Source organism: Agelaius tricolor, unplaced genomic scaffold, assembly GCF_023055355.1.
Source record: "Agelaius tricolor isolate 1412-34295 unplaced genomic scaffold, bAgeTri1.0.p SCAF_11, whole genome shotgun sequence".
Lineage (NCBI taxonomy): Eukaryota > Metazoa > Chordata > Aves > Passeriformes > Icteridae > Agelaius > Agelaius tricolor.
The window spans coordinates 24830953-24844199 of NW_027269271.1; the positions used below are offsets into that span (position 1 = coordinate 24830953).

General features: G+C 46.5%; 1 protein-coding gene across 2 annotated transcripts; it reads left to right on the forward strand.

The window, feature by feature from the left end:
• Positions 1-914: 914 nt before the first annotated feature.
• On the forward strand, positions 915-7833 carry CDKN2C (cyclin dependent kinase inhibitor 2C). Of its 2 annotated transcripts, XM_071436708.1 has the most exons (3): positions 1718-1856; positions 2234-2374; positions 5935-7833. In XM_071436708.1, the coding sequence occupies exons 2-3, from the start codon at positions 2246-2248 to the stop codon at positions 6307-6309; spliced, it is 504 nt and encodes a 167-aa protein (XP_071292809.1). In that variant the 5' UTR covers positions 1718-1856; positions 2234-2245; the 3' UTR covers positions 6310-7833. The 2 variants fall into 2 exon arrangements, with proteins under 2 accessions (XP_071292808.1, XP_071292809.1); XM_071436707.1 differs by lacking the exon at positions 2234-2374 and having other exon boundaries at positions 915-1856.
• Positions 7834-13247: the final 5414 nt, after the last annotated feature.

Sequence of the window (13247 nt, forward strand, 5' to 3'; positions counted from 1 at the left end):
GTTCCCTCCCTAACGCACCTCCCCGAGCTGTCTCGCCTGTTTACATTCAAAAATCACTTTCCCGTGGCGTCCACGCAGAAAACAGACGTGCAGATTGCCCCTGCGAGCGATGGGTTACGTGTGCTTATCAGGGAGCCATGACATCGCTGCTTACCTCTCGGAGGGTTCGCTTGGCAGAACGCAGTCCTCCGAGGGTCCCTGAAACCTAAAGCAATCCAGCCATTAAAGCACTTTAAGACACTAAACACTGTTAGGCAGAGTGGCGGTGACATCCCCGTCCTGTACCATCCTCACTTCTTCGCCCTGGGAAGGAAAAGCGAAGTCCTCGCGTCTTCTTGGTGCCCGGGCGCGGCTCCCCTTCAAAATGGCACTTCCGAATCAATCAAGGACACCAGAAACGCGGGAAGCAAGGAGCGCTCTCGTGGACGGTCGCCTTCCACCGTTAAGACAACTTGACATTGACCCTTCATCCTTGACCTTGTCCTCGGGATGGGAGAGGAGCCCGCGCCGCTGCCGGGGCGGCCCGAGCGCGGAGCCGCTGCCCGCGGGGCGCCCAGCCAGGGCGAAGGGGCCGGGACCGGCACCGCAGCCGGCTCCGCTCCCCCCGCGGGCAGGTGGAGACCGCCGGGGAGAAGCTCGGGGCAGCGCCGCGGCAGAGGCCGCCCTCCCGCCTGCCCAGCTCCCCCGATCCCGCTCCTCCCGCCGGGGTGCGGCGGCTCCCGCTGCTACAGCCTCCTTTTCCTTTCATTTTCACCCCCTAGGCCTCAGCAGCGCTGCTCCTAAAAGCAGCCGGGCTGCGCTGGCCGTGGCGGAGCCGTGCCCGGGCTGCGCGGCGAGGGGACGGCACCGGGCGCCGCGGCGGCGGCCGGAGCGCGGCGGGGCCGGGCGAGGGGCGGGCGGGAGCCGCTGCAGGCCTTCCTGCCCGAACTCCGCCGCGCCTCCTTAAATCTCTGCCGTTAAAATGTGGGCGGGTGTTTCAACTCAAAAAGCGCTCAAATTTTTTTTCTTTTCAAAAAAAGCTGATGAGGTTAAAAAAAAAAAAAAAAAAAAAAAAAAGAAGGGGGAAAAAAAAAAAGGAGAGAGAAACCGGCTTCGTGTCCTTAGGAAACAGAAGTAGCGATTGTTTGCGCTTAAAAAAGGGGGAGTGCAAAGCCGCGGGCGGAGACGGCGGCCGCAGACCGGCAAGTGCAGCTTTATTTGCGAAGTTGGAAGAGGAGGCGAGCGGGGCTGTCAGTGCGGCTGCGAGCGCGGCCGGGCCGGGGCAGCGGCGGCACCAGCGCAGCCCCTGCCCCCGCCAGGAGCTCTGCCCGCGCCCCGCGGCCGCGGCGGGAGCAGCGGCTGTCCCCGGGAGCGCCCGGCGGAGCGCGGACAGCGGCGGAGAGACCCCGGCGGAGAGACCCCAGCGGAGGGACGACGGCGGAGACGGCTCCGCGCCGCGGCTCCTCCACGCCCTGAGCGCGGGCGGCGGTTCGCGGCAGCCCCCCCGCGCCGCCCGCCGCCCTCCTGGATGCTCCGGAGCCGCCGCCGCCGGGGGCGGCCGCCGGCCGGGATCGCGCCCGCCCGCTGCGCGGAGGCTGCGCGGGGCCGCGGGAGTGAAGCTGCTGCTGCTGCTGCTGCTGCTGCGGGGAGCGAGAGCACCGAGGGAGCGAGCTGGGCGCCGGGACAGCCGCCGCCGCCGCGCCCGGCCCTCCGCGGGCGCGGCTCGTCCTTCCCTTCCCTGCTGGGCCCGGACTAAGCCGACGGAGAGGGATGAAGGGGGGGATCCCGAGCGGGAGTTGGATGCACACTGCTACAGGAGACCTTTCCTCCGAGCTGCTGCTGCTGCTGCTAAGTTTCAGAAACCGACTGTGAACAGGGTGGGTTGTCTTCTTCTTCCAAGATCTCAGGTCTGAGTGAGTCTCCGGTGTACGTGTATATATGTTACCTATAACATATACAATATCTTGCCTAGCTGTTAATCTATTCCCCCCCTCCCCCCGCGAAAGTGGCCAAAGTCTTTAATAAGAGTTACTCTATATGTGGAAGCAAAGAAATCTTGCTTCAAGTGGAGCTGCAGTTTTGCTGAATAATCACGTGTGAGTTAGGGGCGGGCTCTTGGCAAGGAGGTTTTTTACGAGTATTTACTACAAGGTCTTACTCCAGAAGATTAACCATCCCAATCCTTCTGTCAGTCTCCGATGCCATGCCTGGTTAAAAAAAAAAAAAAAAATCTCATCTTTTTTCCGATCGTCAGTCACCCTAAAGAATGGCCGAGCCTTCTGGGAACGAGCTGGCGTCCGCGGCTGCCAAGGGGGACCTAGTGCAACTTACTAATTTGTTGCAAAAGAATGTAAACGTCAATGCACAAAATGGATTTGGGAGGACTGCGCTGCAGGTTGGTATCCAGAGAGGGAGAAAATATTTCATCACTGGTACCTACGTGACCCGGGTTTCCAAAAAAGACAACGTTTTAAGCAGGCTGGTGGATGAAATTCGAGTGGTTTTTCAAACTCGTTGGATGCCATATTTTATAAGTTTAGTGGCTCCAACTCCCTAAAATGACGTACTTGAAATAAAACTGGTCAAAACCATTCTTTCAATCGGGGATCACCCTCAATGTCAAACGGGCTACGAGTTTGCTAATATTTGCTAACTTCGTGGGGAAGAGGCAAGGAATGAGAGAGCTGAGATGGAAAGAAATCAGCTTAGGTGAGCAGGATTTCATAGCAGGTCTGTAAACACAAATGTTCTGTTCTCTGAAGCTTAGGACTTTTATCTTTTTTTCTTCCTTTTTTTTTTTTTTTTTTTTTCCCTGCAATGTGCTTTTAAAGCGTGGCTCGTCTGGGTTCTGGGTTCTGCTGTGGATGGTACTTTTCCTTTATGCTCTGTTTGTGGGAATGACCTTTCTCATTGGGAATCATGCTGCTCAGAAGCGAGGACCTCCGATGTACATTAAGAGCTAGCCCTGCGAGCCAGGGTTCCAGCTGAATCACTTGCTTTTTCATTCATATTCGAAACTTTAATATTTGCTTTTTTCAGATCGGCTAGCAGGGCACTGCTTCTACTTATTCCCTTTCTGATCGTATAGGGTGCTGTGTCCTAATTTTTAACTGTGTAGTTGTGCAGGCAGGAGTTGGAACTCATCCAACTGCTAAGTATTGTAGCTGATGAAAGATTTTGCTTTTAATATTATCAGATAATGATGGCAAAAAGGCTAGAATACCTTCCAAATAGTGAAAGATGTGATTTATAAATCCAGAGGGAAAATAAGTGTGGTTATTTTTACTTAAGTTATAAGTAATGCAATGTGGAAGTGGAGCTATAGGTCTTTTTCATTTCACACATTAGTAAAATTGTTTTTTAACCCCTCTTCCCCCTTCCCCCAAAATCATGGTAATAATTTCTGAAAGTGGATTTTTAGACAGCATAGAACCTGTGAGTGTACTCGAGATATTTACAGCTTTTTGGCTTAACATCAAAATGTTAAAGCTGGAAAATAAGCACCTCTTGCTGATAATGCAGGAATGACCCTTTTTTGATAATTTCGCTGAAGCTGGAGATCTGTGAGCTCCTCGCTGTCCTGTTAACACCTAAATAGGGTATCGCATGGCAGTGCAGGCACTTGCAGCAACTTTTAAGAGAGTGAAAGGGTTTAAATTAAAAACTCAGACAAGGTAAATTCTTTAAGAAAGCAGGAAACATTTAGCCAGTTGATTTATCCTCTGGACAAGGGCTGAAAACCGATTTGTCCTACAGGAATGCTGGATATTTTTTCTAAAAGCAGCTAACTGTCCATATCCTGAATTAAGGTATATTTTACACAATTACATAGCATCCAGCTGTATTAACCATGCATCTGTGCCCTAACGATACTTCTTAGGGATTATAGCAACCGAGCTAATGAGCCATCACAAAAACCAAAACAGGAGAATCTGCCGACTTATTTTCAATATGTATCATCCTAAAATGTGCTGTGGGTGCCTGGCCACGCTCGAAAGACTTCTCTCTCAGTGCACTCTGCAAGAGTGAGATAATCTCTCTGTAATCTCTCTCTCAATTACAACGGAGAGAATGCTCCTATATTAATGTCAATGAATTTATATTTTTCCTCTGCATTTATGTTTAATTAAACAACTACTCGGCTTGTCTTGCTCTGTCCTTTTTATTTCTGGTGAAGTGTACCTATGCAGGCCTCAAATACATCTCCTGCCTTTCTGCTCTTCATCAGATTTATTAAATTAATGCTTTTTACTTCTTCTCCTCCCTCCCACCTAACATTATTTGCAAAATATAGGAGGCATTTGCTGCTCAGTTGTAGCCCACGGCCAAAAAGCACCACCTTTTTTTGGATTTTCTCCCCCTCGCATCTTTAACTGAAGCCTTCAGTCCCCTGGACTGAACACTGAAAACTCCCACTTAACCCAAATATATGTTTTGAATTCACAAATAATACAGCCTGGGCTCTCAAAAAGAGATCAGAATGTCCGGTTTTTACTAAACAAAAAGAGATCACAATGATCTTGTTTTCTTTTACATCGCTTCCATCTCTCTCAGAAGTGAAAGAACTGGCTGGAAGTCGGGAGCTGGAAGCCTTGAGGCACAGAGAGATCTCTTTCCCTGAATCCCAGCCTGTCTTATCTGCACTTTTGCTCCTGTCTGTGGTTATAATGTGCTGGGCTGCTTTACACTTCAAATGCTGTACATAAATGTATTTATTATATCTTGTTTTTCTTAAAAAACTTGGTATGTATTTTTCGTCAGGAGAGATTTTCAGCAAACCTCTGTAGAAATTGTGCCTTAAGCTAAATCGCTAAATCTAATGCACTGTAATGCTCGTTTATGCTGATTTTTTTTAATTATTCAAGATTTTCAAATCAATGTGTGAATCTCTCTCTGAGGAAATAGAAAAGAGTTGGGGTTTTTTCGAATTTTATACTTACAATGAGATTAGTTACAAGGACAGGAAAATACTGCCTATAGGCTAGAGATTACACAATATACATTACAGTTTCATTTTTGGAAAGTGTGCAAACAAAAAATCAGGAATTGCAAGGAAATCGGTGCAAGCAGTTAAGTTACAAATAAGAGAGATTTGTGTTCTAATTATGATAGTTTTATGGTGCAATTGAGAAAATTGAAAGAAGCTTTTTTTTTTTTTTTCCTTGAGAGAAACAGTCAGAAAATCCAATTACTGTTGTTGTTGTATTTTTTTTAAGGGATGTTTTAACGACAGAACATAGCCACAGTTTACTTATAGAAAGGTTGTGAAAGTATAATGTAATATACTGATTTTAGAAGACAATTTTTGTAATTTTGAAACATTCCTTCTGACTTTTCATTTTTGGGTGACCTAATGAAACACAAATATTGGGGAGAAGAATTTCTTTTAACATTTATGTTTCTCAACAGATAGAGCTATGGTATAGTCCAAATATTTGTTTTATGATAATGCACAGACAATGTAAACACCTGAAAGCTTGTAAAAACATATTCTACATTTGCTGTTGCTTAGGTAAAATATCTGTTCCTCAGAGACCCTATATTTGCTGTTTAACAAGATTAAACAGTAATGCAGAGGTGTCTCAATACTTAGGCAAATAAAACCGAACTATACTTAATTTTTATATGTTCAGAAACGGAGATGACCCTCGTTAGGGGAAAAAAAAAAAAGAAGTTGTTATATGCCATTCTGTGCTATTTCAGGCATTAACCTCTCCGAGGCAGAAAGCTATGACCACCGAAATGATAACATCTCTCACAATTTCACCGAGTTCAGTAACAAATACATGAAAAACGAGAGGTTCTGGTGTGTCATTAGCTCTTTAGGGAGTCTCCTCTGTCTGCTTTAAATGAGAACTGGGCTCTGACAAAAGCCAGGGCTGAGGAGCGAGGACGGGAGGCAGTGCTGGAGCAAACCCCCACCCGCGGTATCCAATTCTCCTCTCTCTTTCCCAGGTGATGAAACTCGGCAACCCCGAAATCGCCCGGCGGCTGCTCAGTAACGGGGCGAACCCCAACCTGAAAGACAGTACCGGCTTCGCTGTCATCCACGATGTAGCCAGGGAGGGCTTTCTGGACACTTTGCAGACTCTGCTGGAGTTCAAAGCCGACGTTAACATCGAGGACAACGACGGCAACCTGCCCCTGCACCTGGCGGCCCAGGAGGGCCACGTGCGGGTGGTGGAGCTGCTGCTGGCGCGCTCCGAGTGCAAGGTGAGCCACCAGAACAAGCGCGGCGCCACCGCCTACGACCTGGCCAAGCTCTACCGGAGGGCAGCCGTGGTGGAACTCCTGGAGGCCAGCAGCTCCTTCCCCCCCAGCATGGACTGAACCCCGCCAGGACAGGACGGGGGCTCCTTTGGACCTGAGGGTGTGCAGACTTCTTGGGGTGTTTCGCTCCTTTTTAACAACATTTGTTGCCACATTTATTTTTTTTTTCCTTCTGAACAGCTGGTAGTGTAAGTCTCAAGAAATTCCAGAGGTGGGTTTTTAGACAATGGAAACGTTTTAAATCCGTGCTCCCAGCAGTTTCCTATACCTTTCACTTTACACAGTACTCCCAGGCTCATCCGTGTGTATGTTGGTTGCTCATATCTAGTTTTCCAGTATCAACTTTTACAATTTATTTTAGGTCATTCGTATCAAATCATTAATACAAGAGCTACTATTCACTTGCTTAACATTGCTGGACTTTTAAGAAAAGGAAATAGTTTACTGTGATTTCTCCCACCTCTCAATGCACCCCTCCCTTCTCCTCACTCCCCCCACCCCTTTCGGTCAGGCTCAAGAGTCTGAGGTCCTGTTTTAGCTAAAAACATCCTTTTAATGCGGGGTCACCTGCAGCCCCTGCACAGGCAGAGCTGGAAGTCAAAGGCTGCGTGGCCTGAGGACAGGGGATGGCGCTTAGATGCTTTAGGCAGTAACTGTATTTTGTCACTAACAAGAGCTTGTAGAACTAGGTCACTTACTTTCTAAATTTACATGACACTTTTCCTCTTTGTGTATTTAAACTTTCACCAATCTGGTTTTGAATTTAGTTACCAGAAACAGTATAAGTGGTGTTTCTTCGAGTGCCAGAGGTTTTAAACAGCTCAGTTTAGTAGTTCGTGTTTACTGTGCACTGCAGAGGACGTTTTTTTTTTCTAGTTTCAAAACAAGCAGCAGAAACCATTGTCAAAGAGGACACGAAAGCTGCAATGCAACACTTCTGGTCGCTTCATCTGCTGATTGCAGTTTAGATGTTCTCTAAGTAATATTTGCTTTCCATCAATATTCTGTTTCGTCTGGAAATAAACTATTTTAATGACAGCATCTCACAAAACAAGAACATTTGAATAAGGTGACATTTAGGAAGCAGCACTTTTGATATTTGTGAAGTGAAGTTATTGCTTGCACCTAAAATACAATATAACCATTGGAAATTTTCTATTGCAACACAGAGTTGAGAGTATTCACCAGACTGAAACTCATTTGCCTCTCCAGCCCCAACAGGAGCTAACGATGCTCAGCACCGTGTCGGGAAGAGTCTATTATGAAATTTTTAACATTTGTACAGGATTTACTTATGGGGCAGATGGGCAGTTTAAAGTGCTTCATTTTGAATAGTCTACATTTCAATCGTGCAAAATAGAAGGTTTTAAATCAATGCAAAATGAATACTACTTTAAATAGCACTTAAAAGAGGAGAGGGAATACTTTAGTTTAGATTTAACTTTTTTTTTTTTAATTAGCCCAACAAAATCAGTTACTACATTTTCAAGTAAAAACAAAATTGCTGAAACTGTCTGTCACATTTACTATAAGCTCTGTCACACTGCTGTGTTCTGATTAAAAACCTCTGTGAAATATGAAAAATTGTGCCATGATCATTAATCGGAGCAGCACAGCACATAAGAAGCATTTTTGGGGAAATAACCCCAAAATTCCCGGTAGAAAGAGCACTAAACCACCTGAAATATTAAACCGAGCAACACAATCCACAGGTCCCTGAGATGAAGTGACCCAAATCGCTCTGTGTTGCTCTCCATCTTCCTTTCCTCGTGTCCTGGAGGATGCTCCAAGCTTTTCCCTCTCCATTCCTCTCACAGAGAGGAATTCCGTGCTACACCAGAAGGTAATATCCATCTTTCTCACGTTTGGTTTTTTGTGGTTTTTTTTTCACCCGTGCTACTAAAAAACATCATTCCAAACCCGTTTGGAGCTTCATCAGCATTTAATTTACACTAAGGCGAAGTTTAAGCAGTGGCTTAATAAGAACAACTTCTCTTCCGAGAAAAATGCCCCGCCTAGTCAGAAATAGCGGCTTTTATTGCGTGCCAGGAGTTCAGGGTTAAAGCCAGGACGAATCACCCCCGGCCATGCCCAAAGCCTCGGCGGCTGAGTCACGGCTGATAGTCTGCTTTAAAGGTGTGTTTTATCTGATTTCGCTGCTGCGCTTTCTCTGTGAGCCCTCAACGAGACGATCAATTGAAATTCCTAGTTAGATACTTGGAAAGCAAGAATTGCTCTCTATTGTCCCAGGAAGGTAATAGTTACTGCAAAGAGCCTCTAGGAAACCAAAGAAAGCAGTCAGCTGGTGGGTTACACGCACCTTACAGGGCTTGTCAGAGACATAAAGGTGCCTGGTTGCTGGGGAATGGCTTTCCTCCAGAAGTCTTTACATTTACTGAGCGAGGAGAAAATAATATAATGCGAATCTCATCAATAGAGAATCTGGACACCTAAAAAGGATTGTAATATCGCATGTGGTTCCAGAAATCGCTTTGGCGCTTTTCCCCCAGTATTTTGGCAACATCAAAAAGTCCCGTTTCAAAAACTCGCATATTCCTGAAAATGTCGACAAACATTTATCCAGAGATGCAAAACTGCAGTTTGTGAGATTGAATTGAAGATTTTTGAGAGCTTTTATTGAGACATAAACCAACTGCCAAGTAAGTCTCCAGGCAGGAGCAGAGATCGCCCTGCAGCAGCCCAGGAATCGGCAGCAAAGAGTGCAGTATCGAGATGAGAGGTATAAATAGAAACAAATACAGCAAGCACAGAAAAATGTGAAGAAACAGAGCATAAAATGTAGCTGTACCAGGATTGACAGTGACCAGGCTGTGTGAGGACACAACTGTGGGGCAACAGCCCTCTCCCCTATTTCAGTTACACGGGTGAGCAAAGCTGTTACACTTGACCTTTGTTTCTAAATTATCCTGGGAACAACGGCGGGGGCTGCTGGGCTTCTTTTGGAAAGGGGCAGATCCTAAAGGAATCCTACAGGGAACGAAGAGAGTTTCATCTGTGGCAGCAGCACCGTGAGAGGGTGAATACCCGGTCTGTGGGTGCTGGGCGAGAGGGGCAGAGGTGCAGGGCTAACCCTGCCACTGCCCTGCCCTTAGCGGGGGGAGAGTGAATGAGAAGGTATTTGAAGGTGAATTTTCCTCAGTCTCCAGTGCAATAAGCCACAGCACATTTAAGTACAGAAAAATACTTTCTTTCCAGCTTTCAGTGTGGGGAGAGGAAAGGAATCAATGGTTTATTCCATGGTGGGGTAAGATATTAGCTCCCTAGGAAATGCCATTGCAGTGTTCACATGAAGAAAGAGTTAACACGGGAGAAAACTACCACTTTTCATCTTCTAAAAGAAATAAAAGGTTTTCTTCCACAAATGTACCTGGGAATTCACTGGGCAGCCAGAAGCAGCCAGACATTATTATCTCCTGACTAAAGTGCTGAAATTCCCTCGAAAAAGCAAGGGGAGGAAAGCTTTTACGTTTATCCGTGGGGACTGTTATCCTGCTCATGGAGGGGAGGGGGGGGGCGGGGGGGTGGGGAATAAAAAAAAAAATTTAAAAAAGGGAGAAAGAAGGAGAGAGAGAGAGAGAAAGAAAGATTTCTCACCGGCTCTCAGCACAGCCTGCCCCACCACGCAGGCACTCAAAATGTCGGTGCTCCCGGAGGGCTCGGCAGGGTCCCCGGGGAGGAGGGAGGGTCGCGCCGGCCGAGGTGCGGGCAGGTCGGGCGGCCCCCGGGGAGCGCCGGGGCGCGGGGCCGCGGGGCGGGGGGGCCGCGCCCGGCTCCGAAACCGTTACTTTGGCTCCTGCGGCTCCGCTCCCCTTGCTCTTCCTGTCCAAATAATTTTAAATTTACGCGCCTTAAATAACAGTCTGATTTTATTTATTTAGTTTCCTCCGCGGGCTCCGCCGCCGCTTCGCTGCGCCCCGGTCCCCGCCGCCAGGCCCGGGGCTGCCGCCGGCCGGGCAGCGCAGCGCGGCCCCGGGGCTCGGGCACCCCGGCCGCCCCCGCCGCCTCTCTCCCGCCGCCGCCGCAACTTCCACTGCGCCCCTTTTTTTTCTTTTTTTTTTCCCTGTCTTCTCCTTCTTCCTTTTTTTTTTTTTTTTTTTTTTCCCTCTTTTCTCTTTTCCCCTCCCTTTCCTCCCTCTTCCCGCAGCCCGGACTGGAGTCTCCTCAGCGAAACTCCGGTGCTTTCGCGGCCGCGGTGAGTACAGAGAATGGGGACCCACGTCTCGCCGGGGGATGTTTCTAACGCATCTTTGCGGCCGCTGCCGGGCGGCGGCTGCGGCGGGGCTCCCGCTGCTGCGCCGGGCTCTCCTCCCCCAGCCCCGCGCCCAGGGATGCAGAAGCATCTTCTCCCACCGCAGCTCACGTAGAAGGCAAAACCAAGCAGGTTTGTCTCCAGGTTTCCTTAAAAAAACGGGTAGCAAGGTGTATCTCCCAGCCGGAGCTTTTCATGCATGACCTTGTGTCTGATTTTAAAATCAGACAGGAGAGAGAGGGGGGAGGAAAAATCCATGCTTCTTGGCTTCTGTGCCACGGAGGCGAGAAAATTATCTTCGGATGTAAAGTACATGGCACATTTCTGAGAGCCACATGTGCCAAGCCTGGCTCTGGAGCCCTGATCTGCAAAGCCCCACTCGGAAAAAAATAATAATTCACTTCTGCCATGGCTCTGAGTGGTAAAATGGCTTCTGCGTTTGGAAGAAGCACTAAGTACAAATCACCAGGGACATTTTACAGTGCCAAAGGTTCCTGCTTGTAATTTTGTACTTTTCCCCCGTCTGAATTACCTTTCAGCACAGTATCAGTTATAATTGTGCGAAGTTCAGCTTAAGGATCTACGAGAAAGAGAACTCTCCTATGCCGGATACTTCAGAATAACCTTGACCTTTGATTAGTGCTTATCCTACAAGATAAGTCATGCAGGGAAAGCATGGAATTGGGCAAGGCACCTGCAAAAGCACAAATGAAATGGCTCTATTTTTAAACTAGTGTTAAAATGGCTTCTGAATCTGACCAAACAAGGGGCACTCAGGGGCTAAAAGACAAAATCTGGAGCTCGGTGGCAAATTTCAGTTTGACACACAGAGGACCCCGAGCCAATTTCCTCATCCCCAGATACATTTTGGGCTGTTAGTGCAACCAGACTCAAACTGCCAGAAAGGGTAAATTCCCTCTGAAAGAAAATGAATCAGCCAAAAGTATAATCAGCTTTTCAGGGAAGTACAAGACCACTGAACCATGTTTCCAGTTGCATTTCTTTGTTCCTCTGTAACTGTTTTCTGGTATTTGCAGCAGTAATTATAAGGGCCACTAGCATTTATCAGTCTTTTAAATTAAAGAAGCCTAATTCGGGGTAGGAAGCTTGAAACATTTTCTTCACAGTGCAGCCACTAAAAGGTTAAAGTCGATTCACAGCTCCTCTGAAAGTTTTCCTTCAGCAGATAATGCCTATCAAGATGGTCTTTCTCCTGTTACACTCTGAGAGGAGGAAACGGGGCAGCATTTCTACTGCAATACAGCCCTCTTCACTCCTCAATATTAAGATTATTACCAGCACAATGATATTTTAAGGAACACTTTTACATGCACGGAGCTAATGAACATTTAAAGGAAAAGATACACAGCATAAACCACAATAAAATGCGATGCCTTGTAGGAACACTGAGTATTCAAAAGCTTTTCAGGGTTTGACCTTAATGAAACACAAGAGCAGTCCTGGGTACAGATCACATTTATATGCAGAGTATATTGCAGGCTCGAATGAGGGCTTCTGCTAAAGTTAATTGTAATTTTCTAGTGAGGGAGGATCCATGTTCAGGCCTGAAGTTATTAACATCTATTCTGATGGAAATAGGGACATTGGGATAGACTTTGTCAAATCAAAAAAGAGTACTTTCTGCTTCAGATCTGTTACCCTAGAGGTGATGTACCACCATTTGAAAATCTGCACTTCCAAATCAGGCATGCCAGGATGGGACTGAATTGATCAGTCAGGAACTTTTGCTTGCATCTGGTAATGCTGGAGAACAGGCAGAGGAGATGTTCAGTCCACACTAGCTAGAATATACACAGGCCTGGAAACCAAGCTGTTAATTGTAAATGCTTCCTACAGAATGGACTTTTAAAATTTTTCTGAAAATAGAAGTACACTCTGCTAGAAAAAGCAGGTTTTTTTCTCTGTACATAACACAGTCCTTGAGGGTGTGACTGTAGGTACACAAACAAAGCTGTATTTAATCTCCCTAAGAGAATTTTATAGAGAACATCTGTTAAAGAGAGAAGTGTATTTGTTTCAGGAGAGCTGTAACATTTAGTAATATCACCTCCTTGCACCAACATACATGCTTTAAAATAGTGTGCTGTCTGTGGATTTTTCAGATGTAATTTGTTTTAGCTCCTGTAAAATAAGGGCTGCAAAGCTGTGCTACACTTTGATACAGCCACAGTATTCACAACCCAGCACTGTATGCATGTATTACAGAGAACACCAATTTCCTTCCTGTACGAGCATTTTAATTTATGGAAACATACTGTTTTGTGTAAAGAAGGTAGTAGATAATTAACAGTATTCATTTAATCTAATTATAGGCCTCTGAGGCAAAAAGCTGACACTTTTCATTGTGGTATATTCAGGGAAGTTAATTGAAACAACATTGCAGCCACAAGGCATAACATGCCCATCGTATATTTGATACTAATTCTTTTCTCAAAAACGGGACCAATCCGATGCTCGCTAGAGATAAGAATTGCTGTTACTCACTCGAGTAAGGAAAGTCTGGGGAACCTCATTATGCAATGCTGCATGCACTGCAATATCTCTGCAATTCCAGAGCTAACCACAGACAACTTAATTTGCCAAATTGCGAGAGGATTTTGTAATGTACACAAGTATCTACTACAAATTAAGAAAAGATTGATCACGTTTTTAGCCAGGACGTAGGTCAGAATCTGAACAGAGATCTGCCTCAAGAAGCAAGAGGTCA